The sequence below is a fragment of the Athene cunicularia genome (assembly GCF_003259725.1).
Source record: "Athene cunicularia isolate RWA chromosome 14 unlocalized genomic scaffold, athCun1 chr14_part1, whole genome shotgun sequence".
Classification (NCBI taxonomy): Eukaryota; Metazoa; Chordata; class Aves; order Strigiformes; family Strigidae; genus Athene; species Athene cunicularia.
Window position 1 is genome coordinate 6147893 of NW_020799118.1, and position 27681 is coordinate 6175573.

The 27681-nt window shown below is 41.2% G+C and overlaps 1 protein-coding gene across 1 annotated transcript in view; it reads left to right on the forward strand.

Annotated features, from left to right (window-relative positions):
* XYLT1 (xylosyltransferase 1) overlaps positions 1 to 27681 on the forward strand; it is a 234256-nt gene that overhangs the window by 160215 nt on the left and 46360 nt on the right. Inside the window, exons 7-8 of the mRNA XM_026859144.1 lie at positions 5931 to 6103; positions 6758 to 6960. Coding sequence (XP_026714945.1) covers positions 5931 to 6103; positions 6758 to 6960 — 376 coding nt within the window. The remainder of the gene's footprint in view (positions 1 to 5930; positions 6104 to 6757; positions 6961 to 27681) is intronic.

The window sequence follows — 27681 nt, forward strand, 5'->3', positions numbered from 1 at the left end:
TTGGTCACAGAGCAATATGCCACGTTTTCAGTCTAGGATAGCAAAATAAATATGCTTTGATACAAGGTCTAGGAAATGTTTGTTATGAGCTGGGTGGGCACTGCCACTTGTGTTGAGGTTCCATGTGGCAGTTTCTCTGAAGCAAAGCACATAAGAAGTCACTCTTCTTTCCACCATTTCCATTGCATAGTGAAACAGCAATGAAACAACTTCTTTGAGGAAGTTTTAAGACAAGTGCTCTCAGGCAAGAGGTACTGTCTCATCTGTGCCAGATGGCCATAGAGGACACTCCATTCACTCTCCCCACTCATTCACACATGCAAAGCTATTTCCAAGGCTAGAGCTGTGCTCCCAAGATGTAACTGTAACATAATATTCTTCACATTGTTATTTTACCTTGTTTTAACATTGTGGGCTTTTTATTACTTTCTACAAAATTTTTATAAAGTTTTACTAATCTGTGTAAATTATCCTAGAGGAAGGGAACTCCCTAAACATGTAGGAAAGTTCACTTGATGGGAAATGCCCACATTCAGAGAAGCTTTTTAGATGAGATGGAGTGCAGCTCCAGTCCCACTGAGACTGCCCCAAGTGACCGGTGCAGGAGAAGATGGAAATTCTCCTGTGTTGGCTTGACTCATTTTTCTTGGAAAGGCAGATGATGGCACATGGAGAGATGACAAGTGTTAATGAAGGCTCAGCATAGAGTGTGCCACAGAGGAAGCTGCCTGTGACTGCTCTGTGCCTGGTGAGCAAAAAGGAGAAAAGTGAACAGAGTTGAAAATATTGTCAAGGGCTATTTGAGACCAGAGAGAGAAAGGTGATCTTGGCAACTACTTTTTGGTGGACTGAAGTAACTGAGGGTGGAGGCCACCACCCTGAGTCATGTGCCAAATGTCAGTGTAGTGGTGACACTGGGGTAGCTATCAAATAGAAGTACTGTCTTAAAATCCTTCTGGATTTTTATCACTCCTGAATAGTGAGTGATAATCAAATAAGTGAAATAATCTGATGCATCTTCTTCTATGTCTTCTGTCCTAACACCTAGAAGGCAATGCCCTCCTATGTGAGAGGAAGGTCATTAACGTGCAGGCATTAACCTGGTGTGCACAAGTTTTATAGAAATGCAGTGGCTAGAGCTATTTAGATCTTGACATGCTTCATACAGCTCTCAAGTCTTATGGTATTTTTTAATAAGCACGTATTCAACTCAGTGTTTCCTACCAATATAATCTTATTTGCAAACCAGGCTGGTTCTTTATCAGTGGAAGAGGTTGCAAAATGAAGGGTACTAATCAGCTGTGGGCTAAAACCAGGGAAGTAACAGTTATGGAACAGAAGCAGCAAATATTCTGACAGATGGAAAAAATACAACATTCGATAAGTTTCAATAAGGCCAAATGTCAGGTGCTGCCCTTGTGCCACAACAACCCCCAGCAGCGCTACAGTCTTGGGGAGGAGTGGCTGGAGAGCTGCCAGTCAGAGAGGGACCTGGGGGTGCTGATTGACAGCCGGCTGAACAGGAGCCAGCAGTGTGCCCAGGGGGCCAAGAAGGCCAATGGCATCCTGGATTGTGTCAGAAATAGTGTGGCCAGCAGGGAAGGGATCTCACCCCTATGCTCAGCACTGGTGAGGCTGCACCTCGATTCCTGTGTTCAGTTTTGGGCCCCTCACTACAAAAAGGCCATTGAATGACTCGAGCGTGTCCAGAGAAGGGCAATGGAGGTGGTGCAGGGTCTGGAGCACAGGTCTGATGGGGAGCGGCTGAGGGAACTGGGGATGTTTAGTCTGAAGAAGAGGAGGTTGAGGGGAGACCTCATGGCCCTCTACAACTACCTGAAAGGAGGGTGCAGAGAACGGGGATGAGTCTCTCTAACCAAATAACAAGCTATAGGACAAGAGGGAATGGCCTCAAATTGCGCCAGGGAAGGTTTAGAAGCATTTCTTTACAGAATGGGTTGTTGGGTGTTGGAATGGGCTGCCCAGGGAGGTGGTGGAGTCCCCATCCCTGGAGGTGTTTAAGAGTAGAGTCAACATAGCACTGAGGGATCTGGTGGAGTTGGGAACTGTCAATGTTGGGTTAATGGTTGGACTGGATGATCTTCAAAGTCTTTTCCAACCTAGATTATTCTGTGATTCTGTTATTCTTGTCTTAGTAAAATTCAGGCAGCCAAGAATAGGATTAAAGAAGCCATAATAATATGTAGGTGAAAAATGAGACTTTAAAAAGTAAACCTAAAAGAGAAGGAAGGAAGGAGCACATGGTAAGTAGGAAAATAGCAGAAAAGAAAATAAGTCACTACAGGACTTTATTAGAGAAACCCAATGAAGTGAGGTGGCATTTCAGGTGAAAATTTAGGAGGATTTTGTTCTCAGTAATTGTTAGATAAATGGTAGTGTGGGTACGGAAAGCAAGTTAGTTTAAATAAAAGACCCACAATATGGCTATTTTAAATTCCCTTCACCTTCTGCATATCATTGCAGAAAGCCACTAATTTCAGAAGAGAGGTATCTAAAAATTTAATGAAAACCACTAAAAATATTTGAGTCCATTGATGGGACATCATCAGCTTGAAATCAAAGCAGTTTAAAAGAAAAATGGGTGGTTTCAGTAATTGCCATTGCTCTTCATTCCCCTGTCAGTTGTTCTTCCAAACACCTTTCTTTTACAGTCCTTTTCTGTCCCTGTTGCAGTGCAAAAGCCATAAGCACACACATTGGGAAGTTCATCAGCTGTGCAGGAGAAACAGTAGAACTGAGCATAGGCAAATGGCCATAATAAACAAACTGAAAATAATAGAAGAAATGAGATTTACACTTTTTTCTAATTTTTTAAGGCTGTTCATCTGAGTCTTACTGAATTAGTGGTAGAGGGTTTTTTGAAAAAAGTTGTTGGTGTTCCATTTAAAGTTGAGTGACTCATGGGGCTAGAAATTTCACACTTGGTAGTCTGAATACAACTGGAGGCAATAACGTTGCATTAGTTTATGAGCAGTACTACTGAAGATAGATGTTTCTTGAAGGGCTGCAGAGAGGTAAGGGTCTTTCACATGGGGCGGTGTGCCTCTAGGACTTTGTAGGCTCTTTAGTGTTCCATATCTATGTATATTCCTGGATAGGCACATGGCTGCCTTTGAGCCCCTTAAATAGTCCAGCAAAGAGCCTTGTTCCAGAGACTGGGTAAACCTCTTACACATACAACTTTCCTGGACCTCCAGGATGGAAAGAACAGATTTTGACTTGAAGCAAGTATGCTAGAGAAGCACTACTGAGGAGGAGAAACTTTAAGGGAGGGTTATGGGAGATGTTGTAACCATCCCTTTTTTGGGATGTGATGTTCCCATTGCAGCAGGATCTCTCTCTCTCATGGTTTTGTCCAAAAGGAGTGTTCCACTTATTTAAGGGCATTTCAGTACAGTTAAGGGGATCAAATTGTTCAGATAACCTGAAACAGTGCTCTGCAAATGTTCAGTCAGTCTCGTTTTTTCTGAGTTCATGCTACTCCCTTTAATAAGGAGAAGATGCAACAAGAAGAGTTATGCAAAGGCTTTTTTCCTCCGTCCAACTTTCATTTTGTAATTAATACTTTTAAAAATGGAAAGCTTTTGGTATTGTTGACTTTTATCAACATATGTTTCCAGTTTCCAAAACCTGGGAAAAGTGTCTTTCTGTCTTGCTTAATCTCTTCTCAGACTTGGCAAATGTCTTCTTTCTTGTTCCTTTTATCAAATCAGACAGACATAAGCATGTTTTTTAAATAACTGTAGGAGGTGTTTTGGAAGGCGCGGTGGCCTTCATGGCTGTACTCACACTGTCTGATAACTGTGCCCAGGTGCAGGCTCAGGTTCATCCTGCAGCCTAGCACAAGCCTATTGTGTCCCCACTACCTGCAAAAGGAATCTTGAGATGGTGGGTACCTGGAGGTTGGAGGAGCATGGGGGCGTCCCAGACGGCACTAGTGCAGAAACTGGGTGTGACTTAGCCAGATACACTCCTCGGTGTTTTTAGGAAAAAAGGGAGGATCTGTGACAAGTTGAAGAGGATGGTTGAGCTAGAGCTCCTCAGGGTTTCATGCTTCTTTCAAACCTGAGGCTTTTGTTAGCTGTTAGAAGGTCCATCTCTTACACTCCCAAGTTAGCTGAGGGTTTCTTCCCGAGTCCCTTTCAAATTCAAGTCATTTAAAGAATTCTAACTTGTAGTAGAATTAATATCTGCCCTGGACACCTGGAATCTGCTAAATGGCATCAATTTATCTCTAACTCACTTGGACACGTAATTGGCTCCCCAGGCTTTTGTTGGGAAGGTAGGAAAAAAACAGCTTTTTTGCTGGTGAGTTAAAAAATAAAGGTGATTAGTAGTTGCTGTAAAAGAGTGTAAAGCCCAGTTCTGTGTTTTTCTGGGAAGGCAGAGGAGATAATCGCCTTCAAACAAAGCAGATTAAAGTCCTGTCCCACCTGTGGTTGCTAGCCTGACCAGGGAGTTTAACTGAGCTGGTTATTTATTGAGAACATAGGTGTGCACTGAGTTTGAAGTATCCTATTTGGCTGAAGAGTTGCTTGTGGTTGAAGGCAGGTGCGTTAACATTCTCACACATGATTGCACCTGCTAATTTTAGCTGGTTCAGCTCATACATGGCCATTTCCAAACCGTTACTTGTAGTGGGAAATGAATGTTTGAGTCCTGCCTGTGTTCACATGCATTTCCAAACATTAAATATGTATTTCAATATAATCAGAAGTTCAGACTTTTCAAGATTGTCAAATGGCTTTACCTTTTAGAGGAAATAATCCAAAGTAACTGTTCAGATCTTAGGACTTTGAAAAATTGTACCTTTGGGGGAGGGGGGAAAAGACTAAGTAACTTTTCAGACAGTGATATTGCCTTTCATTTTAAAAAGAAAAAAATTAAAATATGCAAGAGGAAAATTGGGGCAGAAGGGGTTTTTGAGCTTTGAGATACTTTCCTTCCTGGTTCTGCTTATATTCAGAATTTCAGGTTCTTCCTAAATCATTTGTGTTGAGAAAGGTCCTTACAAGGTCAGAGCATTCAAGAGGTTGTATAACTGAAGAATGAATGTCAGTCTTTGGATAAAATTGTATTTTTCTTACATTGTGTTCAGGTTTTTGAGTTGAAGAGCTGTTAAACAAACCAAAAACAAAGCACTTTAAATTCCTGATTAAAAATGTCCTCACAGCTCTTCAGTTAATCAGTACATACTGTCTTAACCTTACGCTGTGGTGTTTGCTTTAGAAAATGGAGACCAGAAATACCTCAGTTAAAATAAAAATGAACATAACTTTAAAATAGGATTGCAAACGGCTGTCTCCTACATGACGAAATGAAGATATGCAGGTTGCCATTTAAATGTTCCAGGATACATCTGCTCTTACAAATAAATGCTATCAGTCCAGATAATCTTCAGCAGCTGTTAAATAACAGAGTTTCACCAGCTTTTCAGCAGAGCTGCGCTGATCCTGGGAAGGAGCTTCTTTTGATAAACGGAGGGGTTTAATTTCTGGGGGAGCAGGGGTGAATTTGGCCTTGGCATTTTTGAATACTTTGAACAGTGCTTAGAAACTTTGAGGTGATTCCTTTGAAGATACAAATGTGTGTACCCAGGTGAGGCTTGATCTGACTCATAAACATGTGGGTACTTATCTGTGTTGATGCAGCCTTGTCCAGGTTGAGGCACACAGGCAGGGCTCTGTGGGGAAGGCTGGCATGGCTGCTGCCCAGGGGGTGATGACCCTGTACAGTGATGGAGGCGATGGGTATGATTGTTATGGCACGTGGGCTGGCACCCCTCGTGAGTTCTCACTTCTCCTTAGAAACTGCATTTGAAGGAAGGCCTGAGGTGAAATGTGTACTGCTCTCTGCACCCCTGCCCTGTGGATACACTCAGAGATGTCCTGTGTTTTGTTTTTGAACAGGAAAAGCCAACAACAATGTACAGTGGGATGAGGACTCCGTAGAATACATGCCAGCCAACCCAGTCAGGATCGCATTTGTCTTGGTTGTTCATGGCAGAGCTTCTCGGCAACTCCAACGCATGTTTAAGGCTATTTACCATAAAGACCATTTTTATTACATTCATGTTGACAAGGTAATATATCACTGGTTATAAATTGCCTGTCTTGCCATCTGTCAGTCTAGCCATCTTTGTCACCTTCTTTATCTTCTCTTCACCTCTGCTGCATAGTGTGCATGTCACTTTTTGTCTCTTCATCTGTTATATGTTTGGAGCTTCTTTTTTTTTCTTTTCTTTCTTGTTGTCTTCTCTGTGTAACAGCCTTCATTTCTCCTTATGTGTCTATATGAGTATCTATCCATGTCTGTCTGTTGTACATTTAGTTAACAGTAATTGGTAAGTTGATGCAGACTGATAGTAGTGGCCCACTGGATGGAGAGCTGACCCAAGGTGCCTTGGGCAAGTCACTTTACTTCACGCTCTAAGAGAGATAGTAACAGTCACCTCCTTTACAAAAGCCCTTCTACTGATCTACTGATGAGAAATGATAAATAAGAGCTAGTTATACTGATTAGTGATTACTTTAGTTGTAATAAAAAGAACTAAACAGGGGTCTCTGTACATTTCCAAATTAGCATTTAGCAAAAAAAGATTGTGTACCATAGTAAGCGAGGGCAAAGCAATGGCAACACTTAGTGAGTCAAGAAGTAGAGTTGGTGGTTAGTGAATACAGGGATGGACAATTTTGGACAGAGTAACTTGAATATATTACTTTTTTCTCCTGTAAAGAGATCCAATTATTTGCACCGGCAAGTGCTCCAGTTTGCCAACCAGTACCCAAATGTGAGAGTCACTTCTTGGAGAATGGCAACTATCTGGGGAGGAGCAAGTCTTCTGTCCACCTACCTGCAGACCATGAGGGACTTAATGGAGATGAATGACTGGCCATGGGATTTCTTCATTAACCTCAGTGCTGCTGACTACCCAATCAGGTACCAAAAGTGTTTTATGAATGTACATGTTTTTTTCCTAAAGTAAATATCTATTGAATGATATAAGGGATGACTTGTCCGTGCTGTGTGGCAAGTAGCAGAGGTCAGAGGGGCACTTTCTTCTGTCTTACAGCAGAAGACACCTCTTGGTGAGGCTGGGGTCTGACAGCCACACTTCAGCCAAGGACATGATCACGTTACTGTACTCCTGTGTGCCTGCTGCTTACCTAGGAGGAACTGTGGCTATGAGCAGGCTAGCAGCACTAGTTTTTCCCTTGTACTGGTGAAGCAGGGACTTCTCCGTTCAGTTGTTTTTTCCAGCAAGGGACACCTGCAAGAGAGGATGAGTTAAGTAGTAGGAAGTACTGGAGCTCTACAATAGACCCCAAGCATGGAGGCATTCTTCCCTCCCAGGGTTCTGATAAACACTTTGATTTGATGCCTCAGAAAATGTTAAAGATATGAATATAGATTCAGTGAAGATAATGTTCTCCTCTCCCATTTGTTTTTTTGGTACTTTTTCTGTGAGAATAATGATAGTGACAAAAAAGTTGATAGGAGTCAGTTGCCTCTTCAGCACCAACCATTGCCTGAATATCTTTATTCACATGGCATCACGCAAAGAACTTCTCACACCATCACATGACAAGGCTTGTGACTTTAAGTGAAATTATACTCAGGCCCCACAGCTGCATTCCATAAAGTTTACTACATTGTGCAAAAGTAGATAGTCTGAAAAAAAAAACAAACCAAAAATAACAAAGAACCCACAAAAAAACAACACAAAAACCTCACACCCTAAAAATCAAAAAAGACCCAACACCACCCCCCTAAAAAAAAAGTGTCCTTAAACTGTTGGTTTGAGGCTGTATCATGAGATATCAAGAAGGAAAGAGGAAATTCTCCTTGTGACTTCTCTTTCCCTGTATGTTGAAATGAATTGATGCAAGGGGAAGTAACTTTCTTAGGCTATTTTCTGATGAATGATGACATAATGTGCTTTTAATACTCAGAAAATAAATATATCAGATGCTTTCACTGCCTTTCACTGCTAAGTTTCCGCAACATCTTTCTCAAAGTATGGGTCCCTTCCTGAAGCTGCTACTCAGACAGAAATCCCCACTGAAGTGAAAAATGGAAAAACCCATGAGCGTATGCCTTAAGATTTTCTGAGAACTGCCAGAAGGCTTTATTGCTGGTGCCCATTTCTAAGCACTGTCAGTGAAATGCAACACAGTTTGGGGACAAAAATTAGAGAAGAGCACAAGAGTCACAGAAACTGCATTGATATTGGAACATGGGGATTTGAATTAAGAAATCGGCATTTCACGTTGCATCTGATTTAAACACTTTTGGTGTCCAACAGGAAAAGACCTAACAGTTTTGACATATTCTCTTGCTTATAAGGAAGAGTATGTAGTTCTCTGTGTATCTCCTGAGTTTTGGGAAAAGGTAGCTTGTTATTCCCTATTGTTCACTTTCCCGGTGAGGAATACTGCACTGATGGTAAAAGGTAGACTATTGCAAGACCAGTTTGGAGGAGGTAGTTGATGGCACTTTGAATCAAGTAAGATAAATTGTGGGAGAATAATTGCTGGAGGTCTAGCATAATTATAGACTAGTTCCAACAGATGTATCCTGTTACCCTTCTGTGGTGTTGAGTCCACCCTAAACATTATGTAATGCTGAGGCCATGACCTGTGGTGGTCTCGACTGCTCTTGGTTCCATGTGGAACAGGTTAAACCACAAGGCCAGATGGGATCAGTCACTTACAGACATGGCTGTAAACAGTCACAGGATTTGTTGAGTAGACTGTAGTCAGTTCAGTGTTAATGGATTCTTTGTAATAATGCTATGGGATCTTGCAGTCACTCAACTCTAAACAAGTGCCATTCAACTGGAAGAATTCCAGGCACTTGTTTCTTCATGGGGGAAATTCTTGAAGGTCACGCTTCTCCATTGCAGCCGCTCTCAGAGCTGCGTGGTGGGCTCTCAGCAGCTAGGCAGGCATCTGAAGTGCTCGCTTCCCTTTCTGTCAAAGTATTCTGTTACCAGAACTGATGGAAATGTGCTTCCTCTCCACACCATGCACTTCAAGGAAAAGTAAAAAGCCTTTTTTCATTGGTACAACTTTAATGACAGTGACTTATGGGTACTGTTAAATCTTTTTGAAGATGGAATATTACAGCTATAAACCCTGGAAAATGTTATCTCATCAATATATATGGATCCATTTCATTTTCATAGTGGAGGTGCTATAAATTAATATTCTATAGAATCTTTAGGAAAGCATTGCCTCTCTGCATACCCCATAGAGAGTTGATTGTTTTTCCAGGAAATAGTAAAAATAGTGTTTGAGGGGTTTTTTTTATTCTTTTAGAACTCATGCCATGATTTGTCAGATAATGGGCTAGGGGCAGTTTACACTTCAATCACTGGTTAGTCGTATTGCAGTGGTTTTTGCTAGGTTTCCCTGCCTAAGAACATATGAATTTTGTGGATTAATATTTTTTATCCAGAGCTGCTTCACATTAAGCTTTCACTTCCCATCTGCCATTCCATCTGTAACACTGAAACCTTTACTGCTTCTCTTCTGATAATAAAAGATAATCCAGTCTTATAAGTCAGAAAAACACATTCAGTATGTGGGGTTAATACTATATGATGAAGCTTAAATCTGTCTAGGGAGCAATCTGATATGTTCACAGGCTACATTACAATTGCTAGGAGCCCTTCATCCTTCAGAAGAGACATCCAGAAGCAGATGTCAAGGATCATACTATATAAAGACAGGGGAAGAAAAATATTAGAAACATTAATTTTGGGAGGGAGACAATTAAAAATGTGTAAAAAAAATAAATTCAGATACCCGTACTATTCTTCCTTATGCCTTCATGTGTAGTTTGTGGAGTCTGTAGGTCGAGCACCTAGCACAAAGGAGGTCCTAATCCATGTGCTTCTGGTTGTTACTGCAGTAGAAATTGTTGGCAAACAGTCTGGACATAAAGGTGCCTCCAACAGCAATACTGTGTTTCTCTTTAGTCATGAGGCAATATGCTAGTTATTGGCCTAAGTGAAGTGATGTCATGCATTATCCAAGCTTGACTCGATTCAGCTCTGTTAAACATTCTCAGCAGGAAAATGAGGGATGAAATGTGAAAGACAGACCTCTACAAGCAACTCTGAGGTGGGAGGTTGTGTGACTGCTCTTCCTTTTGCATGGGGGTTGTGAATAAAAAAAGGGCACATACTTTCAGGGTTCTCAACAAATCATCTCTCACAGTCAGTTGCATTCATAAACAAAAGAAACCAGCACCTTCCTTGCTTTTCTTTAACTTTTTTAATTTCAATGGCATTTTTTCATGATTTAAAGTCTTTTGTTTTGAAAGCCTTTTTCAAAACTCTGTGGAAGGCTATTGATGTCTTTAACCTCTTACTTTACATGGGTATTTATTTGCATTATTTATTGTCTCTGACAACAGCATCAGGTAGTCAACCTTATGTTCAGGGACTGAAATTTCACTCCCAACAAGGTGAACTATGGTAGAGCATCTATTGATGCTGAATGTTTAATGTGCATTGCAGGAGTCCTTGGATAATGTGTCAGGTGAAGTGTTGCACCACTTAAATTAAGAAGTTTAATGAGATCATTTAACAGTGAATGTCATGTCAGTGCTTACCTGGCCACAAAGCTTGTATAAAGAATAAACATAATGAAACATTTGAACTATTTATAATTTACAGTAAATCACTGAGTGCCAATCACCAAACGGATCACCAAATATAATTGCCAGCTAATGCTTGGTCTTTAATAAAGGTCAAGCAAAATTATTAGCAGAAGCTTGGGAAGTGCTTCAGAATAGTAAGGAAATCAAGTGGCTTATTGATGGAGCCAGGAATGCAGCTATAACTACGTTTTGTTGTGAGCAATCAGGTATAACAAAGGACCTTAAAAGAAATCCAGTGAAACTACTTGATAAACTACTTGTGTCTTGCTGTTTGGCACTGGTTTAGGGTAGAGGTTGCATAGCTGTATTTTCCATAAAATCCTGTGTTGTGAAGACTCATTCAATAGAGGTTTTGATCTGCAACTTCAATGAAACGTGCATCATAGTACAAATAGCACCTGGGGAAGGGAGGCTGCAGCCTTCAGGGAGTAAATGGGATGATCTGGCTGGGACTTGTCCTTTAAATAGGTGCCAATTTGGTGTAGTTTATGGAGATTATCTTTATCAACCAGAATCACACTCAGAAATTAAGAAAAATGAGCTAGCAAAGAACTATTGACTGTCCTGCTCTTGTTTCATTGTATTGTCCTCTGATGGTCAATGTCACATTAAGGCTAAATAGCCATATTCATCTAAAGATTTAAATATTTCTTTAGAAACTTGAGGGATGCCCCTTGAAGTAAGTAAACCTTTTTCTGAAGTGTTTCCTGCTCAGTCAGCCAGCAGCAGGCAGGCAGTCTGACTTTTAGTCCTGCGTTTCCTCCAGCAGAGCCACACTCCTGACTCTTTAGGAGAGTTATTAGCGAAGATAACCACCGAAAATCAACAGTTTTATTTGAACTAATGCCAAATCTGAATATGGTAGACAGCCTAGTAGTGATAAAGCTGTCCTTTCACTCATCTATCATCTTCACAGCTTTCATCTCTAATAATTTACATGGCCAGGTCCTGCAGTGGGGCTATACTGGGGCTGCTGCCTTTGCATATTGACAAAGGAAAGTAAAGACAAAGTGGCTGTGAGGAAAACTAATTATTTAAAATTCTTCTCCTCAGTGAGGAGACAGATGAAATATTGGTTAATATGTAACTTAAGTGATGACTTCTGAATGAGGTCCCTGGGCAGCAAAGTGTTTGCCAAGAGTGAAAAGATGGGAGTGGAGGCAATAGGTCTACAGGTTTTCATTCTAGTGGCAGGTGGAAATAATTATAACCAACAGGTTTTAGAAAGAAGATCAACCTTTGGGAAAAATGCTTCAACACTTTTTCAAGTTATCTTTTCAGGTGCTAGAACTGGGAGAACAGCAATTTCCTTGTTTTAGCCACTGGCCCTGCAAACCATGGGTGACTACCACTCTACATAAACTACATCAAGGTTGATCTTTACTCTGTCAAATTTACCATGACCTGCCCAGACTTCATCTGGGCAGTTGACCAAATGACAGAGCTTTTGAAACAGGTTACTGGGAGAAGAAAGCAAAAGAATACAGTTTACATGGAGTGAGTAATTCAGGCTCAAGCTGTCCATCTAGTTTTGCAAAACTTCTCAGTTTTGCAATGTGCAGGCTTCAATTGTAATATTAGAAATGCAGGAAAGTCTCTTAGAACTGAAACAAAGAACTCAGCTTTCACATACAGTGGTCTAGCTTTCTGAGAAAGTCTGAGACCTAGTTGTGCCCTCTTGATGGTAATGAACTTAGAAATCCCAAAGCCAACAGGACTGGTAGAATCTGTGTAATGACAAATAGGATCACCAGAACCATTGGCTCAAAAGGCAGTTCTCTCTCTCTGTCACTGACTTGGCAACAATTTACCTTGACTTTATTTAACAATTCTATGTCTCACTGAGATTCAAACATTAGAGCTGTCTCTTACAGATATTTCCTTCTTGGCAATACATAAGCTGGTGCTGAACACGAAAGCCTGTATAAAGAATACCGGCTTTCCAGGACTGGATTTGACCTTACACACACCATACGAAGCCACCTGCTGCAATGCTGCTCTGAAATGTAGGCCTTGCCACTAGAATAATGTACTGGGCACTAGCAAATAATACAGCATTCTTTTAAGTGCCCTTTTGAATGTTATCCTGAACTGAAGCACTGGTAAATCATATCTATACATCTAGATGGGAGTGCAGCGCAGGTAACTTTTGCAGTACATCATCTGTTAAGATGCCAGTGCCCGAGGTTTTTATCTCAATATTGTTGCTGACATTGTATGTGGTTTTGTTTGCTTAGAATATCTTTATCTGGCAAGCCAGACATCAATCCACTCTTAATGCTTCACAGGGAATCTTTTTTCCTGTCCAAAAAGAACTTTATCAGTGTTTTCCTTGAATCTGCATTCTCTGAGAATTTCAGATGTGCTTCTTTCTTAAATCCCTCAAATAACCTTTTTCTCCTCCTCTTTCCTCACTTTGCCAGCACATTTGCTTTAGATATATATATATATTTTGAAGGTTATCTTCTTGGTTTGTTATCCCATGTCTCTGTTTTACTGTTAATTTATCACTGGTTGGCAAAACAGTGGTGTTGTACATGGTCACAAATGGGTGGGGTGAAATGATGGAATTATTGTGGCTTAAAAATTTTATTTACATCTGGTGTTAACATAACATAGTGTTTTCTTTAACCTGGCAGATGTTAGTGATGGAAGATCCACCCTTTCTCTGTGCAGCCACAGCAGCTGAGGTTACTCTTTCTCCACCTCTCCTCCTGGGTTTAAGGCTATAAACCAGCTTTTGCTTTTGGAGAATTGTGACATCTGCAGCTCTTAGTAACTTTTTTGGATATTTAGTACTTCTGAAAAGTTCTCCATAGCAACCTCAGTCTGGTAGCAGAAATAAATGCACCCCAGATTGGAGACTGGTTTGGCTATCCAGGCATCTCTACAGTGCATGCAGATTAAAGATGCACCAATAAATCCCATTTTTAGAATAGTGGTATTACTCAAAGTACCCTTGTACTTGGCAGCACATTATCTTGTTGATTACCATGCTAAACATTCAGCCCTTCATCTCCTATGTGAACTGAAGCTTCTGAGCCAGCGTCTGAGACCACTCAGAGGACCGCCTGGCAGATGAAAGCCCCAGATGCCAAGCTTTACAGTTTGATGGGCATTGCAGCATCTGGGCACTTGCTGGGCTGGCTGGCTGGTATCCTCTTCTCTTCTGTCTTGGCTCTGGCACTGTCACAGGGAGCTTCTCCAGCGAAGAGCCAAAGGGTTTTCATCTGTTTGCCATTTGCTTTCTGCATGCAATTTCTTTTTTACTTATTTATGACTAAGAAAAAAAGTCTGTCTCCTAAAAGAGAGTTAAATGTGACTCTTCACTGGACACCATTCAGTCTGATCTATAAACAATAACAGTATCTGTAAACAAAACCAATACAAATGTGATATTATGCACCAGCGGTTCCTAGGCAACACAGCTATATCTTTTGTCTTCAGGATTGCTGGAATAATATCTACAATAGTATTTTTGTAAGGGTAACTGATGTGCTGGGGCTGAGGAAGCTAGGCATTGAGCAGGGATCTTGCCAGATCAGCTATTTTTCCTTCACAGCTCCAGGGCTACTTATAAAACCTGGTTTTAACTTACAACTTGTCTTTGTGGACATATAGTCTGAGGTAACCAAGTCAAAAAAAGGGTCCTTCTTGCAGAATCACTCTTTTACTATAAATCCATGGTTAGCAGAATTCCCCACTAGCTGTCCCATGCTGGCAAGCCCTTCCCATAGTACTCAGCTGCTCATTGTGTTCCTGGGCAAGAAGCTCCACTGGGGTTTGAGGGTGTAGTGGAACGTTGGTCGTTAGGGAAATTCCAGGTATGACTGACTTTCCTGTGTGCTCGCTCTCCTGCAGCTTTGCTTCAAGCAGCTTTTACTCTGTGGATTTAATTGTGAGGTGGATAACAGAAGCTGCAGAGAAACAGGTCCTTGTGGTGTTTACCTGGGGTGAAGAGCAGAAACTCTTTAAGCTCTCTTCAGCTGGGTTTTTGGATTTTATTTTTTATTTTTTAGAAAGTTCAGTAAAATCATTATCAAATTCCAAGAGCTAAAACTGCTTGATAGAGAGAAGCATTCCTGTTATAGCACTGCATTTTAAACACGCTCTCCCTTTGTGACCATGCTGAATTCTCTCAGGAAATGAAAAATCTGTTGAAATTGCCATTAAGGCACTTTTTTGTTTAGATTTCAGGATACCACTTAGAATAAAACAACTGCAAAATAAAACCTGATGGCAGTTCAAAGTGAAGATGAAACAATAGCATGGGCTATTATACCTTTCCCAAATCACTTTTAAATAGTTGTGAACCAAAGGGCGATTAAAGGGTAAGCAAAAACGTTGTTCTGATTCAGTTTTTTAGTGGTGATATTGAAATAGAAAGGAGAGGAATAGATGAATAGATTAACTCTTTTCCTCCAAAATAGGGCTAAAAATGTAAGAGTTGAGTGGTATTTGATATTAAAGATTTTTCAACCAATTTATACATAAATTCTGGTCTTGTCTCAGTATTAAATTATGCACTGACATTTTTTATTCAGGATTACTGCATGTGAATGAGCTGAAGGGCTGATTTGAATGAAGTACTTTGCAACAGAATTAAAGCTGCTTTGGAACAACAGCTATTATACTTTTTTACAAGTGCTTCTATATAAATAAAATGCAGTAGTAACCCACTGTGGTTACAGAACAAGGGTGGCACAGTTGTACAGTCCCAACTTCCTCTTCCTTTCCAGTGGAAACTCCTTTTTCCCCAGAATCATTGTGCAAGGTAAGAGCCAGCTGGCCACAAGCTGCCTCGCTCCCTGGGATTTTATGATGGGAAATACTGTATTAACCTGTACAGAGACATCCAGTGTTGCTCTGTCTGCCTGCTGCTGTCACTCAGTGAAGTCCCCAAGACCATGCCACATGCTGGTGCTCCAGTTAACAGGCTTAGGGAGCTGTGGGATGGAGGAGGGTGGTTGCAGGACAGAGGTGGGAAGCATGAGGCTAAGATCTTCCAGCATGCTCCCTTACATGGGAGTTGCTTAAGAGGCTCCTTCACCTTCCTTCTCTTCTGCAGGGAACAAACCCCACTTCATCAGTCTGTAAACACAGCAGAGAAGGCCTGGCTCAGCTCTCATGTCTCTTTAGACCAAAAGCAATTCCTGTGTGCATGCTTAGTGCTGCAGAGCTTGGGTGGATCAGAAGAGAGTAGTGCACTTCTGTGCATGCTTTGTCCCTTGGGATGTGCTGCAGAAGTTGGCTCTTTCTCCCTAGTTGGTGGTTTGTGTGTTTTTTTAATAGTCCTGAGTAGTGCCAACTAGTCAAACCTTTAGATCTTGAGATATTGTGGAAGCTTTGACCTCGTGCTGCAGAAATTTGAGACCTGTATTTTGCTGTGCAGTCCCACGTAGAATTTGTGGCTAGCTGGCTTTTACCGTTGCACCTTATTACAGTTGAAGACTTAATTTCTGCTTATCCTGCACAGCACTATTAGTCGCAATGTATTTATATGATATTTCTGAATCTCCCTCTCTATAAATAGTGGTGCTGAATTCCCTTGACTGTGTTTGTGACTGCGCTTCTGTAGTTCCAGGCTGATCGAAGGGGATGATGCTGTAAATGGTTCATTGTAGCACACATTCCACTCTGCTGCACACCATTTAATTATATCCATCATTCAGCATTACTTGATGAACCAGCTGTAGCACAAGCATCCCTAACCTTTCATCAGGATAATTGCACTCTTTGCCACATTAGGAACTGGTTTGGGGCCAGGTCCTTTTCAAATACAGATTCCATCTCTGCTTGAAAGTTTACTGCCCCAAAGTAATTTCTAGCAAGTAATCTTGTGGCAGTGCATTCCTGGGGCAGCTAAAGACTAAAAGGTCTAGAAATCCAAATTTGTTATTTATGTCACATTATGGCTTTAAATAATTGGGACAGCCTTGGAGGATGTTTTAGCACTGACTCAGATCATTGTATTCTGAAGATGGGATGTGCTGTGCCAGTCAGGTGCAAGGTAGCTTCCAGATGGTGTCTGTGGCAAGGGCTTGCAGGAACTGTGGCTATGCACGCTCTGAGGGTCCATGTCATTGCTAAGCCTTCATATAGGTGGCAATGTGTAGGCACCGAAACTGTTCCCTCAGGGCTCAAGTCATGTTGCTGGTGGCAGTTACAGAACCTTAGCTGAAGACTGAAACACCCTGATCTTTCTTTTGTATGTGTGCCTGGTGCATATGGTGTGTCAAGATGCCAGTGCTGGGTATCATCACAAAGTGCCTGGAGCACTTGTGGGTTTGTGAATCATTGCAACCCAGGAGGGGAGAGGCAGCCAGGGCACTGCTTCAGGTCACCTCCTGTCTGCTAGGCAGTAGGGCTTGGTAGGGTCAGGAGATCAGCTGGTGACAGACTGCCTAACTTGAATTCACATGTCTTTTTTTACAGTCTTTTTCTTACACTGAGGTGAACCACTAGTTTTCTTCTGATCTCGTGGTTAGATAAAACTGTACTGGATGCAGCTCTGGTGGACACAGCAGTGAGGGGGAACACCAGCCTCCCACCCTCATCAGCCCCAGTTATGTCAGTTAATGGATCTATACATTCCCTTTGTAGTATTCCTGCTCAGACCTCCTCTCTGCCACATATTTGTGTCCCTCATCCCAGTGTGCATTCTTCACTGACTTACTCCAAAACAGTCCTGACAAAGAGTAGGGCAGGTCATCAGCTGGCACAAATTGTCAAAATAAGATTATTGCTCAACCCAAATAAAGGTAATAAAATATGACCTTCTGTTGTTAAAACCAATTAAGTTTCCTTCCATCAACTCTCAGTTCATTATCCCTTTCACCCCCCAGGCCCTGTTCTTCCATCTTTTCAGGCTTGGTGCAGAATTAATGTTAAATCCCATTAGCCTGACCCTGTTTTCCCCATTTTGCCTTCTAGTCCTTTCAATTGATGTGCTCCGACAGGTTGATTCAGCAGCTCGGGGATCAAAGAGAGTGGCAGGCCCACGAGGAGCTTCAGGAAGGGCCTGGTTTACTGTAATTCACTTTATTTTTAAATGAGGTTTGTGAAAAGGCCTCAGCGGCAGGGTCTCGCCGGGAGGAGGAAGGGCTGCCAGCTGCATTCCAGGCACAGAGAGCACCTGTGGGGTCCCACCACTGATTTCTTGGGATAAATCCAGTTAGGAGATTGAAGCTCACCATTGGACAAGTGCATATTCCTTCCTTTCCTTGGAAAGTGTGGGATAGGAAAAAAAAGAAGTTTCTTTACCCAGATAAATCTCTCCTGCTGCATCAGAAGGACCATCTGCTCTCAAAGCAGTGTGGGGCTGTTGGCCAGTTTTTGTCTAGGTCTATGCCACAAATTAAACAGGGAGATGGCAAGACCCAATACCAGTATTGAGTGGCAAAGCTGTATGTTGTGGCCTCTCAGAAGGGACTTTCCTGCTCCCTTCTCCAGCAGTGGGACAGTGGTTTCAGGTTTCCTGCTGCTTGCAAGCTTAGTATGAGCGCTTTCCATTTCCTTATTGACATAAGTGTTGGTTAGCCACTGTGTTGTGTGGCAGCAGGGAATGTGCCTGGTGAGCTTTGCAGAAGACACTGGACCTTTGCATTTGTGAGCGTGCCTGCCATGCTGTCCCCTGAGCATGTGTGATGTGTGGTGGCCCTGCAAAGAGGGGCTGTGGTGGGGTGGCTTCAGTGGCAAGCTGAGTGCGCGGAGAGAAATGTTTTCACTTGAGTCCTGCAGTGAACTGCTCTTTGGTGTTTTGCCAGGCATGTGCTGCTTTTGAAAGTGATGTGGGGAAGATATGATTGAATGGCTCGTATTTCCTGATATGACAAATGGGTGAGGGTGGGTCGACAGGGTGAATCACAGCCCATGGGGAGCACACAGTCAGAGCAAGAGCAAGTTACGTTTCAGAAACTGAGAAATGACTGAAATTTAACATTTAAGCTGGAAAAGTGGTACTTTAACAACCATATCCAGAAAAACAAAGATTTCTCATGAGTTTTAAGTTGCAAGACTCTCGCAGCTGGTTGAGGATCACACAGCCCACAATGATGGACTTTAAATCTGAGGTGGATCTGCTGGCTGGATCCATCCCTGACACACAGCCTGGCCTCGGCTGATGCCTGTACATGTGTCACCCACACGTTACCCTTTTGCATGTGACAGTGAGGACCCTAGCCCCAAGGTGACATGTCTCCAAAGGGGAGTGCCGTGCCCACGGCTGCATTTCTTCACAGATGCTGGAGGATCTCCACTCCGACAGAGGATCGCACCCCCAGACTGACAGACTCCATGATCTGCAGCCAAAGCTCTGCAATGATGAGCAGGGTGGAGAAGGCAGCGGTGTTAATTTTGCTTGTGACTGAGTTTACTTCACATAAAACATTCCCAAGGTCTCTTTCTTCCCACTTTCTTGGAAGAAAGTGAACATTTTTTATTATAATTACTCAACCTAATGAACAAATAATTTTTCTTATTTTGTACAAATAAAATTCAGATGGATGTGGGAATGTAGAAATTACATGAAATGAATGATTGCTTTAAATATATGCTCAGATTTAATTTTAATTTCTTCTCTTTTACACAAAACTCTTGATAATTTAATTTTAGAGATGATGAAAAAATTTGCTGAACAGAAAATATGCCATGAGAAATATACATGCTATAAACAAAAAAAAAAAAAGATCCCATTCAGCCCAATATCTAGATTTTTTTCTTTTAACCAAAGTTTCACTAATTTGAGTAATGGACTTGATCATTTCTGCAGCTCACTCCACTTGCTTATTTAATCAGTGATTATTGTTTTCATCAAAATGGGATGTATCATGTAGGCAGATGAGGTTCTCCATGAATATGCAACGGCAGACAAACACTGAAAAAACGCAAAGCAGGGAGCATCGTTCTGTACTAAATAAAATCCCAGTGCTTTGATAAACCTAAAAATCTATCATGTTTAGTTTCAGTAATTAAATATCCTTGGGTATTAGCAGCTGGTTAGGCCATTATTTCACTGCTGGGTTTGGGTTTTTTTAGATATTTTTCAGCAAATATATTGTGGCCTCAGTCCTCTTTATGAGGTAGGAGATAGGATAGTCATGTCTGTCTTAACCCTTTGTAGTACTGCATCCTTACAAATGATATCCTAGCATCGACAGGAGAATGGCTTGTGTTTTGGTCCATCAAGAGTTCATGTGTTAACTTGTTAAATGTGGCAGTTTTCGATGTTGATCTCTGCATTGATGAGGTCAGTGAGTAATGGAAAGGCTTGTTATTGTAGTAATAGGTAAAGGCAACTTTGTGAAAAGTTAAGTTGTCTTGACAAATACATTTCAGCAGCTGTTAGAAGTCATCTAGTAACTGGTAGAAATTACATTTTCTGCCACTGCCACATTAGTGAATAGGCCTTATGAAGAAAACTGGTTGCTCAGGAGCTTTTCCTATAGGGAATTACTTACTATGAAACACGTAAGCAAGGAAAGACCAAGCAATTCTCGGAGTCATAGGAAGACAGTTCTAATTCTTGTCTATTAACATGGCTGTCCACACATGCTAACAACATGCCTTCACAGCCTAAACAGTCTAGCTTCTAAACTGGGAAACACCATAAAACTTTTGTGAACAGTTTCCCACAGGCCGTTCCAAGAACACAGAGACAGATTCATGGTCTCATGCACTGCACTGATTTTGGAGCATTACAGATATGAAAACATAAGGAAATGCAGTCTTTTGCATAGGGCTTTATCAACTGGAAGTAGGATAGGAAAAATTTTTTTTTTTTTTCATTATTAAAGGAATTGCAAGTGGAAACATGTCTCACTATTGAGGATACTAAGAATATTACTATTTTAAGGAACAAAATAATGGTTAATATGTGTACTGTTTTCTTCCAGCATGCACCCGGTAGAAGAATGAGCAGAAAGGGCATTTACCAATGTTTCTGTCATTCCACAAATTATTTTTGCTAGTGGGAGAAAACCCTTATTGTCATAAAAGTTATTAAATAGGAATATGCTGAAAAGAGATAAAATAACACCCAAGATGTTGGATTTTTTTCCTTTCAGGATTAAAACTGAATAAATAACATCATTGAATTTCGATGCTCTGGGCATGAATCCTCTTTAAACATGTATTTCAATGCAAATAGCAACGTGGCTTAAAGCTGTGTAGCTAACCTGTTCAGGTGCACTGCTGCTTCCTCCTCACTGTCTATCAAAATGATGATTTACGTCAATGGTCAACTTCCTTATAGATGGAAGTGTAAAATATGATAGACCTTTGATGCTATAATATTAAAATAGCCTTTCCACACTGAATTTTTAGCACATAGTGTGTGTTCATTAGCTTTGCACTCTGCATTCAATCACTTCATACAGTCTTAATAAAAAAAGGTTAAAGACATTCAGACTTGGACTCATTGATGTCATCCACTTAATCGGTGCAGTTTTATAATGAAAATCACAATTCTTGCCATTTATCCTAACCACAGTTACCTTGGAGAGTGACTGACTAAAGTGTTAATGGCAGCTGTTAGTTGGAAGGTCAGCTAAAGTGACTAGGAACATTCGCCTCCTTGTACTTTGTCTGAACCCACCTGGCTGCATGTGACAAGTTGCCCATGAAGTTCTTCACAGGATGTGCAAGCTCACCTGCCCCTGCTTGCACTGGTGCTTCTCCTCCCTTTGTATCATTAATTTGGGCAGATTTCATTCTGAACCAGAGCGATGACTGTTGTTGGCTTGTCTTTTGAAAGTCTGTCATGTGGTGTGGAGAGTAACTATGGACAAGAACAAGTATTGATTATTTTGTGCAGGGGAGAGCAGAGTTGAGCTGAGCTGTAGTGTTATTGCTGAGGATCCTGGCCTGGCTCTGGAGCGGCAGCTCTTGCCCCTCCGTGGGCCCCACCTTGGACCAGAGTCAGAGACCTTCCACTCTGCTGCAGGAGGATCCTGTCTGCAGAGACAAGAGACCCAAACCGCATGTATGGCTTATCCCTTACATGCCTCTTAACCACAGCAGGGGAGATAATATTTAACCATTGACTCTACCAGAGAACAAAAATTAAACCAGAAGGTTGTGTATTAGGCTGTTTTCTGCAATTTGCAGATTTGTGTTGGTGGTATTAGAAGGCTGGAAACAAATTTTAAATGTTCCAGAGCCAAGATAAACAGACGAAAATATGGCTAGACAAATTGTTTGTACTCCAAGCAGACAGAGACTGAAGTGGGGAGCAGGCAGACATGGCAGCACTCTCTCTTAAATAGCTTTCACAACTTTTTATCTTTTTTTTTTTAATGCCCGTGAACAGAAACTTCTGCTTGTGAACATGAAATATGCCAATGCCAAAAGGAAATCTGCTTACTCAAGATTGATACCTTAGTTTAGGAGAGCCAACTCATGTTTGCAGCTGAGATAATGCTGTGTAAGCATCAAAACTTTGGGTTACCCAAAAATGATAAGCATTTTGGATCAGGCTATAATTTGAAGTGTTTGAACCCCGCGTTGCTGTATTTTCTCTTCACCAGTCGGCATTATTTTAATTTCCAAATATGAATAATTGGAATGCCAGCAAGGCTTGATAAATAGTTTTTGCTAGCACTGGTGAAATTGACCTTTCTTCCATACATATAGTTCAAATAAACTGACATCTCTTGTGAATGTAGTGGGAAAGGAATTCTGCTTTACTCCAATATATACCTTTAACAAGTTTTCCTAGCCCTTATCTAAGTTAGACACACATCTCTGCCTTTACTTTAAAATATTTGTGGGAAATATGCAATTATGGGCCTTTTTAGCAAATTCTATCTATCAGACAGTCAAGCTCTGGGCTAGCAAAACCAAAAGAGAAGATACTAGTGGTGATGTGCTGATCATTCATAAATAGAAAAATAAATAGAAAATTGCTTAACGAATCAGGGTGAAACATTTCCTTCCTTTCTAGCAAAACGCCTCTGAGTTGAATGCGCCAATGCCAGGTTATTTAAGGAATAATTTATCCTGCATGTAGCTGGTTTTGTTTGATTATTTTCATGTATACTAGGTTCTGTGCAGTTGCATGTTTGGAAGGAGTTTTGGAAGCTTTTGTTATTCAAGTGTTTTTACAGTGCATTCATTGTTGATAAGCATACATATAATCTAGGTTTAGCTAGTACATAGAATTAGATTTATGAAAGGAAAACTAATGCATTTCATAATTTTACTGTAAAATACATAGACTGCTTTAAATTTGGGAAAAAAGAACTGCATATGACACAGCATTACAGGATAGTGGTTTTGGTATTTCTTTACTTTTTATTGCAGCAGTAGGGATGCTTAGAGAATGTGATTGTCACAGAAAAATTAGTTCCTAAAATCAGTTCAGAGGTACTCCTGGACTTGAGCGGATTTTTTTAAAATGTTTTGGAAACATCAGTGAGTTACAACACAAAACTCACTGATGGTTTTATCTGTGGTAGAGATGGAGAAACTGAGGTACAACTGGATTAACCTCCCTGGAAAAGTCTCCTTAAAAACTGTACTTGTGCACTTAAGAAATTTAAAAGACAGCTCACAGCTCTTAATATTGTATATAATCATTGCACATGCTGCTTCCTAGCATGTGGACATGTAGACCCTTACCCATAAAGGAATTTATGAGAATGTAGTGTGAAAGTCGCATGGTTTCAGAAGAGCTGCAAGTGTGCTACAGTTAAGCACATGCTGTTAAGTGTTTTACAAGATCAGAGACAGTGATTGCGCTATAGTATGGTGTGTTTGATAAGATCCTGGGTAATTGAAATGCTTGTGTTGAAATTGCACTATAAAATAATTGGAAATTGAGTAGATTACTTTATGCCTAACAAATCGCTAAAGAAAGTCAAAAGCAACAAGTTAAAAAGTTTTAATGAGTGCATGTGGTGAGTATTTTATTATCATAAAAGCTGTAGGGCTTATTAGCTGATACAGGGCTGGAGTTTTTCATTAGGCAAAGGCTTTTCAGGGTTTCATGGGATATAGCTGGAAAACATTCCAAACAAATGAATATTCTATTTTAAAAGAATAATGAGACGTTGAGGGTTTTTATAAACTCCAAAGTTTGCTAAACCAATATCTCTAATTAGATGAAGAAACTCTCTATAGAGGCTTTGCATCAACGGCTGTGCACATAGCAAATGTTTTAAGCATTTACATATCAAATACTGCTGGCAGCATTTTGGCAGCAGTCCAGAGCTGTAGATAGTTTTAATCACATTTGTTCATTAATCCTTGGTGGAATTCTCTTATATGGTCTCTTTAGGATTTTCATTTAAGCATGTGCTGCTGCTTGTCAGCAGTGGGCTTATTTATTTATCGGTATTTTATGAATGCCATCTGAAGCTTTGAATTTATAGAAAATAGGTTGTGGAGTGGCTCAGGAAGCAGACTATATTCTTTTTCTCTCAGTAGATCTCCTTTGTACCCAAGCATTTATGTACTCTCACTTGGAAGAGGTTTATTCAGCAGTGTGACATTTAAAGAAGACTTTCACTCTTTTGTGACTATGTTAGTTCTTTTCTTTTCCATAGGAAACAGACAATGGTTGAATAGGAAGCAGTAATTGAAAGTACAGCAAAGATGATTGTATTGCTAATAAAATGTCTTGAGAGTCATACAACACTGGCAGAGCTGCACTGAGAGTAGCTGCATCCCGTCTGATGTCTGATCAGTGCCTGGAGCATCAGAATGCAGAAAGCTAATGCTTTGAAATACACGGGTGTGACTTCCCAGCCCAGATGGCAGCACTGTTGCTGGAGCAGAACTCTATAATCTCTCAAGTACTCGAGCAAGCTGAGCTGCTAAGGCAATAGTTTTCCATTATCTTGTTCCTCTGTTAAACCTGACTTGAAAGACAAAACAAACCATTTAAGACAACACTATTGTAAAAGCAGAGGAGTTAACAGTCACCTAGAGCCTTCCACATGCAGTTGGCCTCTGAAATTGTATCTGTCGTTCTCATTTTTATGGTACGTTTTACAAATAACTGCTGTTATGGGAATCAGCTTCTCTGAGAAATGCCTGCCATGCTAATATTTGTTCTGTGATAGATAGCAAGGGCTAAATATAACCTTCCCCTTTCTTTACATTTTTAGATGGCAGTCTTTTTTTCTTGATACAGTCAGAGCCAGACTTCTCTGAGCCTCCCCTTGCACTATATTGCCTTCAAGGAGAGAGGAGGAGTTGGGAGCATCAGTGAGAGAGGGTCATGCTGCATATCCAGAGTTCGAAAGCTGAACCCTGCAATGAGAGGTTTTTCTCTGTATTGTGCCCCATTTGTGTGGTTGATCATCTTGCTATAAGCATTTCCTTCAAGATACGGTGTGTAGGGTTTTACTTTATTCTGCTGAATCATTGTGCTGTTGTATCCTTTTGTCATGCAACCCGTGCACACAGTGCACACACACCCACACGTGCACTGGCTGGTATGGTGGAAAGGTGGAAAGGCCAGTACGGATCAGGGTCCCTTACTGGAGTGGGAAGTTCCCACCCAGCTTCACTGCCAAGTGCTGCCATGTCCTCGGGAGATGTGGAAGTGGAGCTTTCAGAGTCGACACTATACAGTGGGAATTTGCAGTAATTCTTCCCTGTCTCCTGCATTGCTCTTCTTCCTCTGTGCCTGGCAGTGATGCAGGGCTGCTGGCGGCTGCAGAAGCTGGTGCTGGTGAGCGGGTCTGAACACCTGCACTCCTTGTTTAAGAGGGAGAGGGCAGCAGGACAGGAAAGCCCCAGCCTAGGAATAGTCAAGGAACTCTCCCTCTGCCACAGGGATCTTGGCAGTGATGGCATGTCCTAATACTTTACAATAATGCGTTAAGTAAGATTCAATTAATCATTTATTGAAATCAATGAGCTTAATCATAATTATTAGAATTTATGGAAAAGAAGGTAGCAAAATCGAAGGCTCTCAGCTCTTCCACTTCCAGGCTCTTGTGCGCACATCTATCTAATCATGGAATAATATCATGCTTAAGTCTGAGTAGATGAGTTTGCCCCATAATTCCATTTTTCTTCTCTGAAGTCTTTTTCTTCTCTAGGGATCTTCTAGAAATAGTTTCTTGGCAAGGAGCTGCCAGGGTTGCTGTACATCTGGGCTCTGTAGGGCTGTGCCTTTGCACAGTCACAGTGATCCTGCAGAAGGAAACTGGAGAGGAGTCAGACGTGTACAGGTGGAAATACCAAAGCTTTGGGCACTGAGAGAACTTGTTTTGTCTTACTCCTTCTGACTGTATGTTTGCCTTCATCACCCTTGCTTCAGAGGCCCTTCATTGCTGCTTCAAAACATGTTAGCCTCCTTGCCCTATTCTCCCACATGCTTTCCCCTTTATGTTTGTTATTCTGTTGGGTTTTTTTCCATTCAGCTGCTTTTGTGATACTCATCTAACTCTCCAGCACCCCACACCACAGCAGAATTACTGCTGTTTGCTGACACCACTGTTCACCACGGCAAGGGCTAACCCCGCCCTGCACTCATGTCCCTCTTTATCTTGTGCAGCGGCTAGCAGGCTTGCCTTTAGGTAACACTAAATTAATCATGATTAATAATTTTACCCATTTTCACTGTGTTGTCTCCTCACAAATGGTATGTTTTGTTTGAATTGCATCAAGAGCAGGTGTACAGCCCAGCATGGAGGTGTGCATATTGGTGTCTGGTGATACCTGCTGCTTGAATTCAGGAGCTGCCCTCAGACCTCAGGTGCTGGTGTCACACCACAGCATCGTCACGGTTACTGCAGTGCAGCTGTTTCAGTTCAGCACTTCAGTATTGTTCTTTTAGGAATACAGCCTTTGCCTGTAAAATATGATAAATATATGAAAAAAAATCCTGGAGCTGAGGCTGCAGAAGCGTTGTCAGCAATGCTGATGGTGCCGGTTGGTGCTCAGTTGCAAGGACTCAGAGATTTGCTGATTGCTGGTCTCTGCAGCTCACAACTATTATACACTTACCTAGCTGTGGTGGGATGGCTTGCTGGAAAAAAGTTGAGCAGCTTGTAGAAGCTCCAGTCCTGTTGTTGCCTGTCGTCTCAGTATGTCGTGTGGTTAACATAGCAGTGACTTACTGTGACCAGTACTGTGAATTGTCACAAACTCGGAATGCTTACATTTCATTTGCTGGGAGTGTATCAGCAGGCAAGGTAACAAAAAGTTCGTTTTGTCCCATGTATGGCAGCAATTAAAAAGGTGTTCATAATTTTTACCTGTCCAATTAGAAAGTGCATAAAAAAATAACTCTTCCACGCATTAAGATTACAACAGTGACAAAAGTACTAAAGGCAGAAATCACTTTCAAATCAGATTAGTGCTTGGGGAGGGAAACTGCTAAGAGTCCAAGACACTATTGCTTCCAGCAGGCTTTGCCCTTTTCTGCTGGAGAGTTGTGGAACCAGGACTGAGCGGGTCTGTTTTAAACAATTTTAAAGCCACATTTTAATTGTCTTGCTCTAGGTTTTCGTATTCCAACATTGTCATTTACAAGTAACCACATTTGTGATTAAAGTGAGTTACAGCTGCCTGGAAGGGGTACCAGAATCCACTTCTCAGTGCTAACGCTTGCATGTAAGAACAGGCATACAGAAAAAGAGAAGGAAAGAAAATAATACCAGAAAATAATAATTAAAAATGGATTTTTGTCAGGGCTCAGTTTAGCAGCTGTCCCTAGCCCATGCTTGTGCATGTAATTCAGGATAAGTTCATGACAGACTTTTAAGTTGGGACAATGTTGCTTATTCCTGGTGAATGGAGAGATGAGGATGAACTGGCAAGAGTTGGTACAGTAAAATCCATCCCTTCCCAGACACTGCTAATGAAGCAGGGCTGAAGAGATTGAAGTTGCCTATATAAGTCTAAAGCCCAGCGAGACCATTGTAGAGATTTCCATTTCACTAGATTTTGTCTCAAACCTTGTGCCAGTAACAAAAGAATTCTCCAGTAGGAGAGCTGCTTTCTAAGCAGAAGCACTGTATATGCATAACATTTAAA